This window comes from Xenopus tropicalis, chromosome 4 (genome assembly GCF_000004195.4).
Source record: "Xenopus tropicalis strain Nigerian chromosome 4, UCB_Xtro_10.0, whole genome shotgun sequence".
Taxonomy (NCBI): Eukaryota; Metazoa; Chordata; class Amphibia; order Anura; family Pipidae; genus Xenopus; species Xenopus tropicalis.
The window spans coordinates 99,329,048-99,347,678 of record NC_030680.2 but is presented as its reverse complement, the minus strand read 5'-3'; the positions used below and the strand labels follow the sequence as shown (position 1 = coordinate 99,347,678).

The 18,631-nt window shown below is 36.3% G+C and overlaps 1 protein-coding gene across 2 annotated transcripts in view; it reads left to right on the top strand.

The window, feature by feature from the left end:
- Positions 1-18,631, top strand: part of sec16b (SEC16 homolog B, endoplasmic reticulum export factor) — an 89,107-nt gene that overhangs the window by 55,361 nt on the left and 15,115 nt on the right. For both annotated transcript variants that reach the window (XM_031900967.1, XM_031900966.1), the window contains exons 19-24: positions 699-768; positions 971-1,195; positions 11,130-11,200; positions 13,368-13,493; positions 15,342-15,431; positions 17,141-17,231. In XM_031900967.1, the coding sequence (XP_031756827.1) occupies positions 699-768; positions 971-1,195; positions 11,130-11,200; positions 13,368-13,493; positions 15,342-15,431; positions 17,141-17,231 (673 nt within the window). The remainder of the gene's footprint in view (positions 1-698; positions 769-970; positions 1,196-11,129; positions 11,201-13,367; positions 13,494-15,341; positions 15,432-17,140; positions 17,232-18,631) is intronic.

The window sequence follows — 18,631 nt, the reverse complement described above, 5'->3', positions numbered from 1 at the left end:
CATAAACATACCAACTATGTATATATACATATGTGTATGTATCCATTGCTTCAGTTTGCTTCTGTTTCAAATCTAGGCTTGGGCTATTTTTGTTTACTTTTCTGTGTGAAAAATCCTGATTTATCAATGTTGAAAATTAAAATTTTTGCTGTGATTTAAATTTTTTTTGCACTAAAATTCATAAATTTGAATTAGGGCTTCCAGAACTTGAATGTTCTATATTTAAGCCCAAAAATAAAAAAAAAATGGAATAGAAAACTTGCAAATTCATGTAGAAATTAATGGTAGTTGTCACATAAAACATAAGTGATTTTTTTTAATAAGAAATTTTTGAAATATTTTCAATTTTAGACCCATTGAAAATGATAAGTAGAATACAAATTTGACACATTTGATCAATTTTTTCAGATTTACATTTTTAATAAATGAGCAAACAAGCAAACATTCGAGTTTTGTAAAATTTTGGATTTAACTTGAATTTTGAAACCCCGCCAAAAACTATAACTGTATAGACTGTTACTGGGGGGGGGGGGGGGGGTTAGTTGTCTTACATGACAAAGGAAGTTTCATTTCCAATACATCCACCAGCTGGGGGAACATGTGCATGCAAAATAATGCAGGATTGTATATTTGCACAATATACAGCAGTCAGTGGCAGCATACACCATTTCAAGGTTTCTGTGTTTCATTTCTTTCAGCTGAATGCCCCTGCAGCAAGATTAACCCCCGTAAATGATTCTGTCCAAGATAACAAAGTGGCAGATACAGGTAAGACTAGCTACACAATCTGTGCCCTTTGACAGCTGGGCTGAGGTTCCCATTAGAAGGGACAATAGTATGTACACATATAATATGAATTCTAATAAAACTTTTTATTGCAACACATAAGAATAAAATTGGCTAGACTGGACTATGAAAGAAATACATGTTACTAAAGAAGATGCTTAATAGATCTCTTCTTATAATCCAGATTCTATCAGTAGGAATACAGTCCATCATGATGAAGAAAAGACTTATCCAATGTTTGAGGGACAGAATTTGGAGTCGGAGGCTGGATATGGTCTTCAGTGTACACCCCAGTTCCCAGCCGTTAAACCTACCGAGGTCCTAAATTATAGCTTAGCGGATTCTCAGCCAGTAATAAGTGTTGAAGTACCCCAAAGCAAAAGCATCCATGAACAGGATCACCAGCAAGGTACTGTGACTTTTACTTACTGAGCACATACTACTTAAGCACATTAACGCTATACTCCTGTGTAAAACTATTAGAATGCTGCCATACCCTATGACTATTAGGGTATTAAGTCTCTGGTATTAGGGACCCACACACTGTGCATTTGTGGAGGCATTTTGATTCAGTGAAACCATCCGGTCATATACATATAATGGATGGAGTTATGGCAATAAGCAGTTACATTGGGGAGTTAATAATGACAGACATGTATTCCTTACCCATTAAGGACAGGAATCAGTATTTAAAGGATTTGTTCACCTTTGAGTTAACCTTAAGTATGATGTAGAGAGTAATATTTTTTTATTATTTGTAGTTTTTTTTAATTATTTTACTTTTTGTTAAGCAACTCTCCCGTTTGGAGTTTCAGCAGCTATTTGGTTGCTAGGATCCAAAATATTTTAGCACCCAGGGTGAAAGACCGATGAAAGACCAGTGAATATATATATATATATATATATATATATATATATATATATATATATATATATATATATATATATATATATACAGTATATATATATAAATAGGAGAGGACTTCAATAGAAAAATAAGTACTAAAAAGTAACAATAACAATTAAACTGTAGTTTCACAGAGCAATAGTTTTTTGGCTGCTGTGGTTTGAAAGCTGCAAAGAGCTAGAAGAAGAAGGCAAATAATTAAAAAACTATAGAAAATAAATAACGAAGACGAAGTGAAAAGTTGCTTAGAATTGGCCGTTCTATAACATACTAATTAACATAAAGGTGAACCACCCCTTTTCTAAAAAAAAACCAAAAAAACCTAAGTATGACAGTTTAGATAATTGGCTAGATTCAATATGATACAAAAAGGTTATCTCCTAATGTATGCCCAATTTATTTTCAGATTTTTTTACTCATACAGTCAATATTTTAATAAATTATCATGGAAAATAACATGCAACAAATAGTGAGTGGAAAGGGGCACAAATGTTTGTGTGCCCTTTTAAACATATTTAATCAATAAGCTATATCTGGCATAATCCGCTTCTTATAAAACTATGCTGCCTCAAACATTCTGCTATCAACAGTGTTCTTCTGAATAGTGCCCCTCAACATTCCTTCCAATGGTATTGAAATTAAACTCACAAATTATGATTCCCAGGTGGAGAGCTCACTCCCTTTTAAAAACACCTCTGCTCTGCTTTCTGCCAGTTTTGTGGCACTGTGCCAAAGGTTATGCAGTCCTTGAATATTAAATATAACAGGCTATTCCTGAATTCAATTTCTAAGTATCTGGAATATGTACCATCTGGACCCTGTGCTTCAATCACTTTAAAGAGGATCTCCACCCAAAAAAACCTGTTTGTCTTTGGTAATGAAAGAAGATGTAAGCTATTTTCCAACATACATTAACAACAGATTTTCAATGGGTTTAAAGTTTTTTGTAAATGCTATTTAAAGCAGCATCTGCCCAACTCTTTACTTTCTTTGTACCTCTGGTTTTAACACCTGAGACGATGTAGCAGAAGGCAGTATACCCACTTGTTCAGTGAAGGTCAGTTAAAAATGCTTATACTGAACATATTATTTTTATTTGCCTGTTGTTTTTATGAATACTTTTTGTTATCACTTGAGCTAAACAAGGAAAATGAGGAGACTGAAGCTTCTCCATTTTTATCTATTGTGAGATAGATAATATTACTAGCATTCATCCTCTTGTGACTGTTTTGTTTATCTGTGGACTTGTAATCTAATTATCTACCTCACAAGGACCAAACATGGAGTAGTTTCAATGTTCCTGTGTTGCCCTGTATAGCACAATATATTAAAAATGCTAAAGATATTTTGAGAATGCAAAAAGTATGTTCAGCACAAGTACTGTTCAGAGTACTCATGTTGAAAAGGGGTATGCTGGTCCTTTAATAGTATATGTTACCATTTACATTTGCTATCTACTATATGACCTACTACATAGCACTACAAAATTACATTTGCATTGCTTTAGTAAGATGAAACCCAGCTGGCATAATAAATGCTATCCACATGTAATAAACATTTACACTTAATACTTTTCTCTAAAGTTGCTTTCAGTTTTACAATCCTCAGTGAATAAAGTAACATCTAGGTAATTTATTTTAATTGCATTAATCTCCGTTCTAAACCTGAGATCCCAGTCATTAAAGTTAATTGTCATAATGAAATTCTTCAACTTATGCCATGTTGCCCTTCCACATAAACAATAAATCATTCATAAATCTGGAATAAAATATCCTGTATAACACTTTGTCAGTCCAATATACATTGTAGGAGCTCAGATTTCCCTTTATACTGTTGTGCTGATTTTCTTCTCAAAGAAAAGAAAACTTGTTTTCCAAGAGATCAGCAATTATGGTTAAGTATATAATTAATACTCAGAAGTAAAAAAATGTGTAGCATTTTTTGGAAATCCCTGGCAATACTTTGTTTACACTTCACTGCCTGAATAAAAGTTTACAAACTCAGTTACATACCTTACAAAGAATTGGTGCTTTATATACTGTAATTGGCCTTCCTGGGGGACTTGTCATGAGCTTATGGATTTTATGTAAATTGTTATACATAATGTTGCTGGAATTACATTCGTTTATTCAACTACATATCCTCAGCCCAGGTTCTTATTGTGCCGTCTCTGTGATCTCGTATCAGATCATTGGTGTAACCATTTGCCACGTGACCCCCTGCACAAATCTTTGAAGGGGCCCACCCCTTTACTGGGGGCAGACAAGCACAGTGCCCATGCTGGCTGGTCTCCCTGTTAGGAGAAAACTGCACCAGCCCAGGGTACCTGCAGTGAGCGTTCTCCTTCTTCACATGCTTGCACATGCGCAGTAGAGTGGAAAGCCGAACGTTAAAAAAAAAAAGTCGTCTTTTTCTCTACTGCGCATGTGCCGGCCCAGGGATTTTGCTGACAGAAGGAAGAGGAAACGCTCGCTGCAGGTAACCTGGTGCGGTTTTCCCCTAACAGGGGCACCAGCCCGGGGTAAAAGGTAAGCAATTACAATCACTGGGGGGTGCCTAACATTTTGGCACCCCCAAGTGACTTAGCCATTCCTTCTCCTTTAAATACATATTTTATTTTTGGACAATTTAGCAATAAATGTCCCAGGGTAACAGTGTCAGTAAATTAAGAGAATTCCCCCAAACCACAATGTGTAAATATACCAAGACTTAGGGGTAAATTTATCAAAAATCGAGTTGGTATTTTTTCTGGATTTGAGAAAAAACATGACAAAAAATGTGTAAAAAAATGTGAATACTTTTTTCTGAAAATTTCCAGACAAAACTTACCAAGTAAAGCTAGCAATGTTCTATAGAAGACAATGGGAATATTCTGTAATAACTTTATTTATTTTTCCAGTTCATTCAAATATTCAATTTTTTAGCCTTAATTAATTTGAATGGAATGATGTGATTCTCATCAGCATGCAATGTGACTATGAAGGTTATTATTCATCCAGGTCATGGTATATTCATATCCATGTGGTAAAAAGCCTATTATGTATATGTGGATAATAATGGAGTTATGAAAGTAGACATGAGTTATCCAAGCACACATTTTGATTTTCAAAACACCCTGAGATGATCCCATATATTTGTCTGCATGTTTAGAGGTTGCAGTTGTATCACTAAATAACAAAAATTGTGTGACATTTTCCTGTTTAAACAAGAAACAAGCACTGGAACTCAAGTCAAATAAAGCAGGGCAAGCCCTTGCAAGTTTATTGCGAACGTGCAACGTTTCGGAGTACACAAGCCCCTTTATCAAGCATGCAGACAGGTGAAAGTTCATTTACATAATCAGTACAAATAACGTATTTAACATAATCCCATCCCACCGTGCAAGTTATATAAAGCAAGTGAGTGATATCATTCAAGTCCGTCAAAGAAACCAGAATTTAATTTAATAATATCACTCACTTGCTTTATATCATTTGCACGGTGGGATGGGATTATGTTAAATATGTTTATTGTGTACCGATTTTATAAATGAAGTGTCTCCTTAGAAGTCATTACTTTCACCTGTCCTGCCCTGCATTATTTGACTTGCCAGTGCTTATTTCTTGTCTGGACTTTTGGGAGGGTGCCGATCCCTCCAGCACTTGTGCACCAAGCTTCACTGTTTTGGAGTGCCAGAGTTTGGGAGTAAAATGTCTTTTTTACTACATATTCCAGTTTAAACCCACATTGAAGGTCCAATCCTTTATCAGGGCAACCCTAAGCTCACAGATGTAAGAAAACATTGGTGTTTTAGGCAGTAATCCATAGTTCCAAGAGAATACAGGACAACACATAGGCCTTTACAAAATGAGCAGCAAAATGGAACTAATACAGCATGCGTACCAAAGGAATATTTTACCATAGGAACATTGCTCCCTTTGATAATACTTAAAAAAAATCCATTATTTAAAAAAAAAAAAAAAAAAAAATTAAAAATGGTATATATATGTGACAAAACTCTCCTGTATATAATTAGATTGTATTTTCCAGTAGATTCATTTTAAACAGCCACTACCATGGTTACAGTGTTCTGGAAACTGCCAAGGACAAAGGCCCTTGTTCATTTCTAACACAACTTGACCTTTCAGGAGCTCTTGACACTAAAGACCACAAAGAACACCTTCAGATTCTGTACTCACATAAACCCCCAAAAATGTAAAAAGATGAATACAGGCTATTCTTCTAATTTTCCTTTTTATTTGTATATATCAATGGCATTATTATCCACTTAGCACTGGAAGCTGGGCTTTATTATTTCTTATGTTCCCTTCATATAGTAACATAGTAAGTTGGGATGAAAAAAGACATACGTCCATCAAGTTCAACCATAATGCCTATATATAACCTGCCTAACTACTAGTTGATCCAGAGGAAGGCAAAAAACCCCATCTGAAGCCTCTATAATATGCCGCAGAGGGGAAAAAATTCCTTCCTGACTCCAAGATGGCAATCGGACCAGTCCCTGGATCAACTAGTACTAAGAGCTATCTCCCATAACCCTGTATTCCCTCACTTGTACTGAGAGCTATCTCCCATAACCCTGTATTCCCTCACTTGTACTAAGAGCTATCTCCCATAACCCTGTATTCCCTCACTTGCTAAGAATCCATCCAGCCCCTTCTTAAAGTTATATAATGTATCAGCCAGCACGACTGATTCGGGGAGGGAATTCCAGAACTTCACAGCTCTCACTGTAAAAAATCCTTTCCGAATATTTAAATGGAACCTCCCTTCTTCTAAACGAAGTGGGTGCCCTCGTGTCTGTTGGAAGGACCTACTGGTAAATAAAACATTAGAAAGGTTATTATATGATCCCTTTATATATTTATACATAGTTATCATGTCACCTCTTAAGCGCCTCTTCTCCAGTGTAAACAGACCCAACTTGGCCATATGGCTGCTTTTATAAAGGAACTGACTGCCTGTGACATTGCAAAGCCCCCACCCACCCTATGCATATTCACTGCACTTTAAAAAGCTCTGCTGAAGTCTATGAGGGCCAGGGTCCCAGCCACATACTGAAGAGTGAAGAGTCTAAACCAGAAGCTGGCATAAGGTCTGGGTAGAGCACAGTTTTCAAGCAGTTATGGACATAATTGAACCCAAATGTATATAAATAAAAGCACTTCCTTCTATTTTACATTATTTTACATGGTTTAGAGCATGGTTAAAATTTATGGTATATGCCCCCTTTAAAGAGGGGGCACTGCTGCTAAAACTAAAACTTTGCCTGGGAGGCTTTCATTTTTCTTTAAATAAAAATGAATATATTCACTCAAAATGTTATTATTGCCTCATTCATTAAGCTGAAACTAGCATAATCATGCAAATGTGAGGTAAAAACTTTTTTATATAAAACATATCAATTCAACTTTTTGTTTAATCAGTGTATTACTTGTTTATAAAATGTCAATGAGGCTTTTTGCACCTATTGTTCTAAGGTTAGAAAGAGACCCACCCCCCCCCACCCCCGGGGCTCACTTTCAACTTTCTCAGAGAATGTTGATAAATGGAGGATTCATTCTCCCTACTTATTAAAGAGTCCCCCTAGTTATATAGGTCTTGAGCAAACAGCAGGCTTTAACCCTGAATGTTTCATTCACTCAGTTAGGATACACCAACTGCCACTATGTAGCAAATAAAAAACATACTATAAGTGGGAGGAGGAAGGATAGCCTAGTGGTAGGGAGTCCGCCCTGTGACGACAGGGTTGTAGGTTCAATTCCCTCCACCGGGGTCCGCCTCGTGACTGACCTGGGCACAGTCACATAACCTCCCAACGTCGCAAAGATATCAGCCTTTAGAAATGGGCTGGTGGAGCGCTGTCCAGATTTTTTTTCAGTGGCTGCATTTACATTTCCCAACAAATCCTCTCTGTGCATTTTCAAGGGAATTGTGCTGTCTATGGCAGCTGAAAGCAACTGTCACGGGAAAAATCCGTTTCTTATCACTGGCAATAAGAAGCCAATTGATAGGTGAGCTGAGCTGCAGCAAAGGGACAATGGGGCCACCAATGTCGCATTTTAGGGTTATTTTTGGGAATTTGATTAGGATATATGGAAATAATCATAGAACAGAATCTACACAGGGGAACTGATAGGAGAGTAATGGAGATATTCCCTGAGCCGTATAATAGTGCCCAGCTGGTATGTAATACAGGAGATATCCTGTGAGCGCAATCTGTTATCCCCTGCTGGTATATGGTACAGGAGATTCACCCTACTTCTATGCATTATCAGCAACTCTTCAGCCAGTATATAATTCAGCAGACAACTGCCCCAGTATTGAGTATGTTGCAGACTACACTGATTTCCAAGCAGCCACGACTCATGTATCTAAATGGATTACTAATGAACTCTGAGCAGCGAATTGCCTTTGCATCTTTATACAAAATGAATAATAAAGTGGTCAGGTTCCATTTGCCAAAACACTGTCCAGTCAGGGCTCACAACACAAACTGGGCAAATGTTAAATACATTTATTCCCATTCATTCCTAATAGTGCAGGGCAGCCCTGGACATTGCAGGGTTAAACAGAGCAAATTATGGGAAAAAAAATGGTGATATTGAGACAAAATAAAAGTGGACATAGATTTGTGGGATTTTCTCCACTTTTGTGAATTTGTCTTTTAAGCAGAAAGTTTTCAGATTTTGTCAATTTCCCAACATTTTTTTTATGAATCTGCCTTTAGCTCTTAGTAAATTTGTCGGTGCCATCAAACCTAGTCCCAAATCTACATGAGCCTTGGAATAAGGATTTTACCAGCAGGATTTTGCATTTCATATGCCATTTCACTTTGGGGGCATTTCCTGAGGGGTAATTTTAGTTTGCCCATGGAAACTATACATCATTTTTTTCAGGACAATCTGTCATTTTTTTTCTATATTTCTGTGTAATTCCACTTCTGTAACAAGATTTAAGGGTCTAAATACCTTATTCTCTAGCCCCTACTCATTACTGGGCAGCAGCAATCCAGCCCACACACCAACATGCCCGGTGAATAGAGCTCCAGCAGGACTAGGGCCCACTGGGTTTTTATCCAGTGCCCTGTTGGGGGCCGGTCCAACCCTGTACCCCAATATCCCAGTTTGGGTGCCAGTTTAATAAAAATGTTTACAATATATTCACACAAAATGTTATTATTGCCTCATTGATTGAGCTAAAATTTGCATAATTATGTAAATGTGAGGTAAAAACTTTTATATATATATATATATATATATATATATATAAATAATATATATTATAAAAGTTAAAACTTTTTAGATATAAATTGAACTTTTTTAAATCAGTGTTTTACTTGTTTATAACATGTTAATGAGGCTTTTTGCACCTATTGTTCTAGGGTCAGATAGAAACTTTTCCCCTAACAATAGTCTACTAATCCCCATTAATATATTAACGATCCCCCAATGGGGCCCCTACCTTAGGAGACTGGGTGAAACAAAACAAAACAGAAGAGTTACACTGAGCTTTACTCCATTTTGAAAATGTTGGGAAAAAATGTCTTTAAAATGTCGTATAAATGTCGTATAAATGTTGTTTAAACAACAAATTCACAGAAGCGTCTGTAAACTGTCTTTCTTTCACCAGAAATGGAAAAGTGGCGGTTGAGTCAGAATTTAGGCGGATTTCTGTTTGTGAATCTGGAGATAGTGTTTTTCACCAGTTTTTCCACCACTTTTACTGAAAAAAAGGGCTATCTCCACTTTTGTGAATTCCCCCCAATAAGTATATATACACAGAGCTGACTTAACTACAGCATTGACATATATGTACACCATTCTTCTGAACTTGCAGCCATGTGTCATTTGAAAGACCAAACAAAAGTAAAAATATCACAGAGTTGGATGATGAAATGTCTGAAGAGGCACTGGACTTGGTGCCTTAGGTGTCTATGTCTACATTCAGATTAAGTTCATTCACAGGGTAAATGTAACCTCACAGAGATTAGCCATAATTTACCTGGGTTTCTCAGACGAGTTCCCTAAATGCTTAAATAATGCGAATTCCTTCCTTCATGTTTTTTTTGTAATGACGGTCCAGTCACATGCAGATTCTGGCATGAAATATTAACTTAGAAAGTAAAAAGTTTTATTGCAATTTCAAATATATTCTACCCTAGTCTGTGCTTGTTGAGCATGACTGGGACAGTAAACAAAGTCATGGAACTGATGTGGAAAGTCAAACTGGAGATCACTCGAGGTAGAAAGATGATGTTTATTTGATACAAGATGTATGGATTCTGTCTCTCAGAAGTCAGAACGGAGAACAAAGGAAAGGGAAGCTTTTGTTATACCCTTTTACAAAAGTTTACAAAGGCACATTGTACCAAAGCCATGTAAAAAGAAGTATGAGGAGTAAACTTTAGGAGTACAAGCAAAGCCTTAAAAAGGAGTTACCTTGGGGGGAAGTGCTTACAGATATGTCTCCGCAGCAATACAACAGTAAAAGTACATAATAGTTAAGAACCACTCTGGAAATGTAACACCAATGATACAGCAATGAAGGGTAACATGAAACTGGTTCACAAAATCCTTGAACTTGAAACTGCACTGACCAATGAAGGGGGCACTCTGCCTATACAGATTCAATCATTATACTACTTAAAACTATTCTTCTGTGTCAAAAAGCCATCATGCTGAACTGGAAATTAACTACAGGTACTAATACTTTTCTGACTTTTTGGAAAATGTTGGTTTATGCCATTTGGGAAACCTGGTTAATACCAACAGGACCTTGCCTAGGCTGAGCCCTGCATGGTCTCCAGAATCCCCTATTATCCCCCCTCTCTCCCTTTTTTCCCCTCCCTCTCTTCCTGGGGAAAATACATTTAGGGAATGTAGGCTCTCCTCAGTTTTTTAAGTTAATGTGCATAGAGTTCTCTGTTACCTTATTTTTTTCTACCTCTACCTCTAACTCTACCTCATTTATCTGTTGTTTTCTATTCTCTGAACTTCTAATTCTGGCTATATAAAAATGCAGCAGAGGGCAGCTGGTAACAAATCTGTGTAGAAGCATGGAAAGCACTGTGCAAACTGGAGTCATGCCTGGCTTCTGCTATATTTTTTCAACAGGATCAGCAGAATGAAAAGGAATAAAATCTACTTTCAAATGCAATGAAAATTACAGATACCTATAAAACCACTACATTTCTATTTGTTTTGAAGACACCTACAATTACATTTACTTTTATTATGTAATACTAAAAAAGAAACTTTGGTGGAATTCCTTTTAAAGCAGGAGGATTCTCAACTCAAAAATCTGCCTAGTAACTGGGTCCTGTTGAGTAGACTGAGTAGTCCAGTGACTGAATACACACTTTACAGTTCACACTTTTTCTGCTTATAGACCTTCTCTAGTATTTGTTTAATGGTCGTTTCAAATTCCTTTCCAGAAAGCATGGACAGCCTATCACAGTCAGTTTGCCAGAGCAGCTACATTCATAACAGCGACCCTACTGTGCAGGTAAAACGATTTTCTGAGGGATCTTTTAAACATTATTGGACAGCGATATGAAACACACTAAACTAAAGCAGTGAATTGTATTCAGTAATTGTTGGTTAATCAATTTAGCATGCCTGATGTATCATGTTGGAAAGGTGAAAATGTATAACTATATTACACAAATATCTTCAAATGGATGTATTATTGTTCAGATAAGAAAATACCACAACAGTAATAATAAAACTGCAGTATTAAATGGAAAATATATGAAGTGTTGGTTGCTAGTGGGCCCTATATTGATGAAGTCCATATCATGCATAAAGTCATCTTGGAGCTATGATGTTATGGAAGACTGTGTTAGCAGATTAAAAAACACTAAACATTGGTTTATTAACAGAGGAATAACTATTGATCCAGTTGTGACACAGAGTTGAACTCCTGTACTATTTCTTTTTCTTTGTGTTTCTGTGCTCTGCTTATCATGTTGATTATATTTCCGTTTATATACACTAACCTGAGCACTGTGTTGTGCTAGGCTTCATGCACCACTCTATTTTTAAATGTAATCGCTATCTCATTAAATGGATAGATTGAAAGAGTGTACCAGATGATATTGAATTCTAAAAAAAAGCCTAGCTGACTCAGAAGCCTGAACTAGAGTTTTAGTATTGACATGTTAGTCAACTGTAAAACGACAATCACACTTTTTGACTGTATTCAGGCTTGTATGCTGGCAAAATATTCTGCTCTTTGCAACCTCCATCATTTCTACATTGTTGCCCTTATTACTCAAGTGACCGGTTTTCCCTAGAGGTCAGCAGCACTGCAGTAAAGGTCACCCACCCTACTAGTCTATTTGATTGATAAAAGAAAGAGCGTGTCTCATCAATAATTTATAACTTTGATCCCCAGCAAGCAGCATGCAAATTGAAGCATGTCTCATTACCTGCAGCTTGGTGTGAGACTCTCTGCTAATGTCTTTGCTTGTCCAGGCTAAGGTCTCTGTATTTTTGAAGATGCCAAATAAAGTATGACCAAGACAAGTCTCCTGAATGAAAACACTAATTTTATGATAGCGAGCATATATTTGAGACTAGGAGGACAATGCAAGTCCAGTGCTTCCTTTCTGCCTTACCAAGACCTTTTTTGGGTAAGGGTCATGGTGTGGATCGAATGATACCAGTTTAGTTCATTCAGACTACACCAAAAATAGACACCTAGCTCTACATAGCTGAGCAACAGGACAATATTTTAGTGCAAAATGCAGAGAAATTTTGTATTAAATTTGGGCAAACACCCACAGAATTGCATTATATTGGTTGAACCTCAGCAATGTTGTAAAATACATGAAAACCTTAAATGTTAAATTGAACTTTGATTGTGCACACACTTTACATATACACAGTATGCCTATATTTATCATTGACTATCACACCTTTGCTAAATAAGTCTATCACACCTTTGCTGAATAACAATAATTTACACCCTTTGTTGATGTAGTTGTAGACATTTACAAACGTTAATGGTGGCACAAGTTGCCCTTCTTCATCTCTTCTAAATGTGTTTAGTTTAGCTGAATGTCTGCAAGAATAGAATAGTCTACTGTTTTGTCCAGAAGGGATGAATAGATAATACATGTTGCCCTATGATGTTTCTTGGAATATCTAAATTGATTGTTAATAGCAATGTATAGGTATAAATGTAGGAAAAATAGGTATTTGTTTACAGAGCAGTACCATCTAGAGGTCAAAACTACTTTCCACAGGTCATTGATTTCTATGGACAGTGCCTGTACAGGACATGCATATAGAGACACATACAAAGGATATAAATTTATTTTTCCATAACATGATGGAGCTTTAGGTATAAGAGGCTTTTTATCTTGCTTTTATCATGCTTTTGGAGCAATTTACATATCATTTCTTGGAAGACAATTTCGTCTATTGCATACTATGTTCAGTGAAAAAGCAAAACAGAATGGATCATCCAAGTACTTTCCCGAAAATGCTATAGAAGATATAAAGAAAGTGGTTAATCCAGTCTCCTGAAAGAATAGCGTATGCAATTTTACACATATTTTCTGTCAAGGTCATCTGTAAATATATGAACATGTTCTTTCAATAGATGTAACATTGCTACATTTTAGCATTTTTATGGTATGCTTCTATAAACATACATTTTTCTGCAGTGCCCATCTCTATCAAGAAGGATTAGGACTGTTTCAGAGAGCTCCACTGTTTCCATGGAAGAAGATGGTGGGGAGGAACAAACAGAGGACCAAGCAGTATCCAAGGAGCCTAATGACATAAAGAAGGTAATTTAATGTGCACTGCAGGAGAAAGTATATCTGTTGATTTATGTAGATGTATCTCTTACCTTATCCAGCTAATGTCATAATCTGGTGTCATATTCAATAGGTTCATGTAACTCAGCAAAATAATGCTCCAAGTGCCTTCATCCTCTTCATTCAGTTACCTTCTGCTTTGGGCTAAATTAACATTGATTATATTTCCCTGGAGTTTGCCTTTGTTCTGTTTGCGGCACAGTGTTTGTGATTAAATTTTAAATAGCTTTGTGTATGTTACAATACAGGCAAGCATCAACACTGAGAGAGACGATGCTACTTGGATAAATCTTTAAATTCATTCGTAATGTTCTCTGTTAAATGGAATGGGTTCTTTTATTCCAAACAAGCTCACAGGGAATCATTAATCAAAGACTATACAATAGCTAAAAACAACACAAAACCAGCAGCAGACATATTGTTTTATTTGTGAGTTATTTTTTTCCCTGTGGAAGCATTTCACTAAGTAAATCTAGCTGTCACCAGTGCAGTCTTATTTTTCCACTCAAGTATCTTCCTTGCCCCATACTGATTTCTATTGACAGTGCCTGTATATGGCATGCACGTAGAGTTGTATGTATTTTAGAAAGACACATACAAAGAATATACATTTATTTTTCCATAACATGATGGAACCTGGTATAAGGGGCAGTGTAAGCCTAATAGAGTCATATTATATTAAATCATTGTAATTATAATAGTAAACAAACACACACACACACATCACCTAAAAACATTTCACATGGCTATGGAACAGTCCTTATTAGTAGCAATAAAATTGCAATAAATGGGTGCAATCAGAGGAAACCTTTTGAATGTCAACCCTGGTGACATTCAAAATAAAGTAACAGTGTCCAATACGCTAAAATTGACAGATCTGCTAATATGGTAATATCCTCCTAATCATGGCACATAGTTGTAAAAGTGGTCTGCTTCGGTTTCCGGTATTACACTAATACAATATTTTAGGTGTCTGGACACTGAGATTAATATAGGATGAGGTTTCCTCCAGTTGCACCTGTTTATTACTGGTTTTATTGCTACAGGTATAGGACCCATTATCCAGAATGCTCGGGACCAAGGGTATTCCGGATAAGGGGTCTTTCCGTAATTTGGATCTCAACACCTTAAGTCTACTAAACAATCAATAAAACATTAATTAAACCCAATAGGATTGTTTTGCATCCAATAAGGATTATTTATATCTTAGTTGGGATCAATTCCAAGGTACCGTTTTATTTCTACATAGAAAAAGGAAATCAGTTTTACAATTCTGAATTATTTGATTATAATGGAGTCTATGGGAGACAGGCTTTCGGTAATTCGGAGCTTTCTGGATAATGGGTTTCCGGATAAGGGGTCCGATACCTGTACTAGGTTTGTTCCCATATCCATGTGAAATGTGTATAGATGTATGTGTATATGATACTATAGTTATGACACTTCATATATATTATTACTCTAAGAGGTTGATTACATACGTACCTTTACTATTGCCCTTTTAGGCACAATTTCAGATGCAATTACTCTGTTCTATTTACTTATTTAAGTGGACAGTGGCTAGAGGTATCATGTTGTTAAATAAAGTATGGCTTTTTTAAAAAAAAAAAATAAAAAAAATAAATAAATAAAAATAACATATTTCCTGAAGAGTGGTTCCTGCTAAAGGAAGGTGTTGTGTATTTCCTGTATAAAGTTCAGATATTTTGCATAGTTCAATACAACATCTAATGGAAAGGACAAGACAATCCCTTTCAAGTACTGTCAGTGACCTAAACAGTAAATAAATAACCAATAAATCCATTTCTGCTTAACCAGGGCTCTAGCTTTGGATGGTTTGGGTGGTTTCGTTCAAAGCCATCAAAACAAACAGCAATTCCAGCAGAAGTACCTGAAACCAAACCTGAGGTAAGAATTCTTTCTCTAAAAATCCTGCAGTACATGTTGGAACGTTTGTATGGCACAACAAAAGGAAGTACCGTATATACTCGAGTATAAGCCGAGGTACCTAATTTTACCTAGGAAAACTGGAAAAACTTATTGACTCAAGTATAAGCCTAGGGTGGGAAATGCAGCAGCTACTGCTAAGTTTTAATAATCAAAATAAATACCAATAAAATTACATTAATTGAGGCATCAGTGGGGTATATGTTTTTCAATATTTATTTCAAATAAAAACAGTAAACTAGCTCTGTAAGTGGAGAAGAGTGTCAACAAAAACAATAGGAGTACTACCCCACGCTCATTGCACATTGGCAAAGTGGCAGCAGACCTAGTCCCAGAGGGATGTAAGGGGAAATAAGTATTGCTAGTGGGAGCCTAGGCCAGGGCACTGGAGGGTCTGGTTGCGAGTGGCCTAATTTGCACACAAAGGAGAGAGGGTGCTAGTCTAGAAGGACCCATGGCACCCGACGAGTATAAGCCGAGGGTGACTTTTTTCAGCACATTTTGGGTGCTGAAAAACTAGGCTTATACTCGAGTATATACAGTATGTCATGAATTAGAGTCTTATTGATATTATCTTTGCCTCTGACAGGGTCAGAACCATGAGCAAGTGAGGATTGTGACATTGGGGAATCCTTAAGCTATTTCCAGTAATCCAGTTTCCAGTAAACATTGAGCTAATTTTGCAATAGGTGCATTAGACCTCATTGCAACATTGTAACACTGCTATGCAATTCTTATTACCATTGCAACTGTTTTGATGCAATTGCTGCAGGTGAAACTAACCACACTGCTGCAGTTTGGCAGGACATATGCGAAAAATGCATCATGGTTAAAAAAACATGGGTATTTGTGTCTGATATTGCACTTTGCACTTTGCACACTGCACTATGCTATATACATAAAAGCAATTAAGTAACAATTAAGACACATTAAGAAGCAGTGTGGTATTTTTTAACTGTGTGTACTGTATCAATAAGCTATATTGTAAAGAGATATGTATATCTTGTATGATCTGCCACAAACTATAGTATATTGCGAAAAAAATTAAATCCAGGATTATGTATGTGATGATGACTATGTGCGCCACATATTTCATAGGTTGCAATTGAGTGTATAAATATATAAACAAATTTACAGCACTGTAAATGTACTGTATGTTGTTTCCTTTTCTGCTCTTCTCCTTTCCCTTCTCTCCTGACCTTGTGATTGCACAGAGCATTACCATCCCATATATTTGACTGGCATTTGACTGCTCAAAACACAATTCTGTCAAATTGACATGTGTATCAGCTTTGGTATTCATTCAAACTTTAATGAATGTTTGGAAAATGTTGCTGACAGTCAGGAATGTTTGGATAAAAAGTAAAGAAGATCAAAGGACTATGAATCTTTCTGGATTTCCTATTTCAATCTATAATAAATCAGTCCTTACATATTTCTTAAGAAGTAATAAATATAATGAAGCAGGCCAATTAAATGTTTTTTTGATGACAGTTCTGTTTAATCCTCTAGTTAAAGAAGGCATTATATTACCAAACTGTGTAGCAATTATCTTTTCAGAGAGTTGGGCTGGGATATAATTATTGGGGACCTTCAGATTTAAATTCTTCAGCATAAATGCAGTGCAACCTGTTTTCTACAAAATACAATATATTTCTGTCTATTCTCAGATGAGCCCAAATGCAGTCAATCTTTCTACTTCACATCCACCACAATACATGCCACCAAACACCAAAAGAAACCTCTATTCCAGAGGCACAGGTAAAAATTAAAAAATGTACATTAATTGAATTAAAATTATTAACCTGTTTTACTGTATAGTGTAATTTGAATTATATTTTTGAAAGAGCCTCTTTTGGTTAAAAAAGTTGGATTGCAGGGTGCAACTTTCTAACATAACAGTGACTTTGAAATATCCTTTACATGATGATTTTTTAGGGAGTTGTGGTTAGTGGTGTCAGGGCTGGAACCAGGGGCAGATGGAAAAGGCATGGTCCTAAGTTGCAATGGTGGTGCTGGGTGCTGGGCATGTACCTCTTCTTTCTGCCTACCCTTAATCTGGGCCCATCACTATCCAACTAACTATGTAAAAATAAAATCCTGTGATTGAAAACAAGTTTTGTTTATCCAGTTACAAGTGAATCTGGACACACCATGTCCTTAAGTTTCATCACCCAGCTTCTATAGGTTTGTTCGAGACCTACCCTTTTTCTTTGTGTGCATTCACCAGAACTGGCTTGCCCATAATGTATCTTTGCATAAATCTATTAAAGTCATATAATCAATATTTAGTATTATATACTTTGATGATCTGATTATTTTTAGGGCTTCAGGGAAATTTGGGGCCTTAGGCAATTCTAGTATAGAGAAATATTTCAGAAGCAATACAAACACAAAACTGAAATGAAAAGTCTTATTGCAAGCTCTGCTGAATTAAGGAATATATTAGATTTCTTACACAAGATATTTATTGAACAATTTGGGAAAAAGGCAACGTGCAAGAATGCTGTTTCATATTTAATATTTGCATTCAGTGTTAAAAGTAATTGTGGGAGAGACCTCAAGTTCCTGTGATCTGACAGTTTCTATAGAAAAATGCAGAAACTCAGCTACATAACAACAAAGCTATAAAAATATGATAAGTGCTCCAGGCACCTCGCCCACACAACATGAATTCATAAATCTAAGAAATATATAGTACAAGATACCCATGATGTGAGGGCCTCATCCATCATAAATTATAGAAAGACTCCAAGAAGATTTTGTTTGTGCAGTGATCTAAGCAAATTCAGTCAAATAAAACTGTCCATTTTCACATTGGGCTAGAGCCCTACATGGGCCACATTCATTCCCTTTTGACACTAGCATTTCCACCTACTTGCATCTTTAACCCTATCTACATGTATTTTACATGTAATGTGGCATAAATTACTGGGTATTTAATTTAACATTTCAGTTCAGCACAGACCTGGTTCTTGTAGTATTTCCCTGTGTTCTTCAGGGAAGTTTAGGGCGGACTTTTGTGTCACTTATGGTTTGTTTTAAGATGCCACAAGCAGAAGAAGCACTCAAGTTGGGCACAAAAACATGTTCAGTGTGTCACAATTCAGTGTGTGAAAAGTTACCCTCCTGGCGAAGGGTGGTTTGCACCTCATAAAACA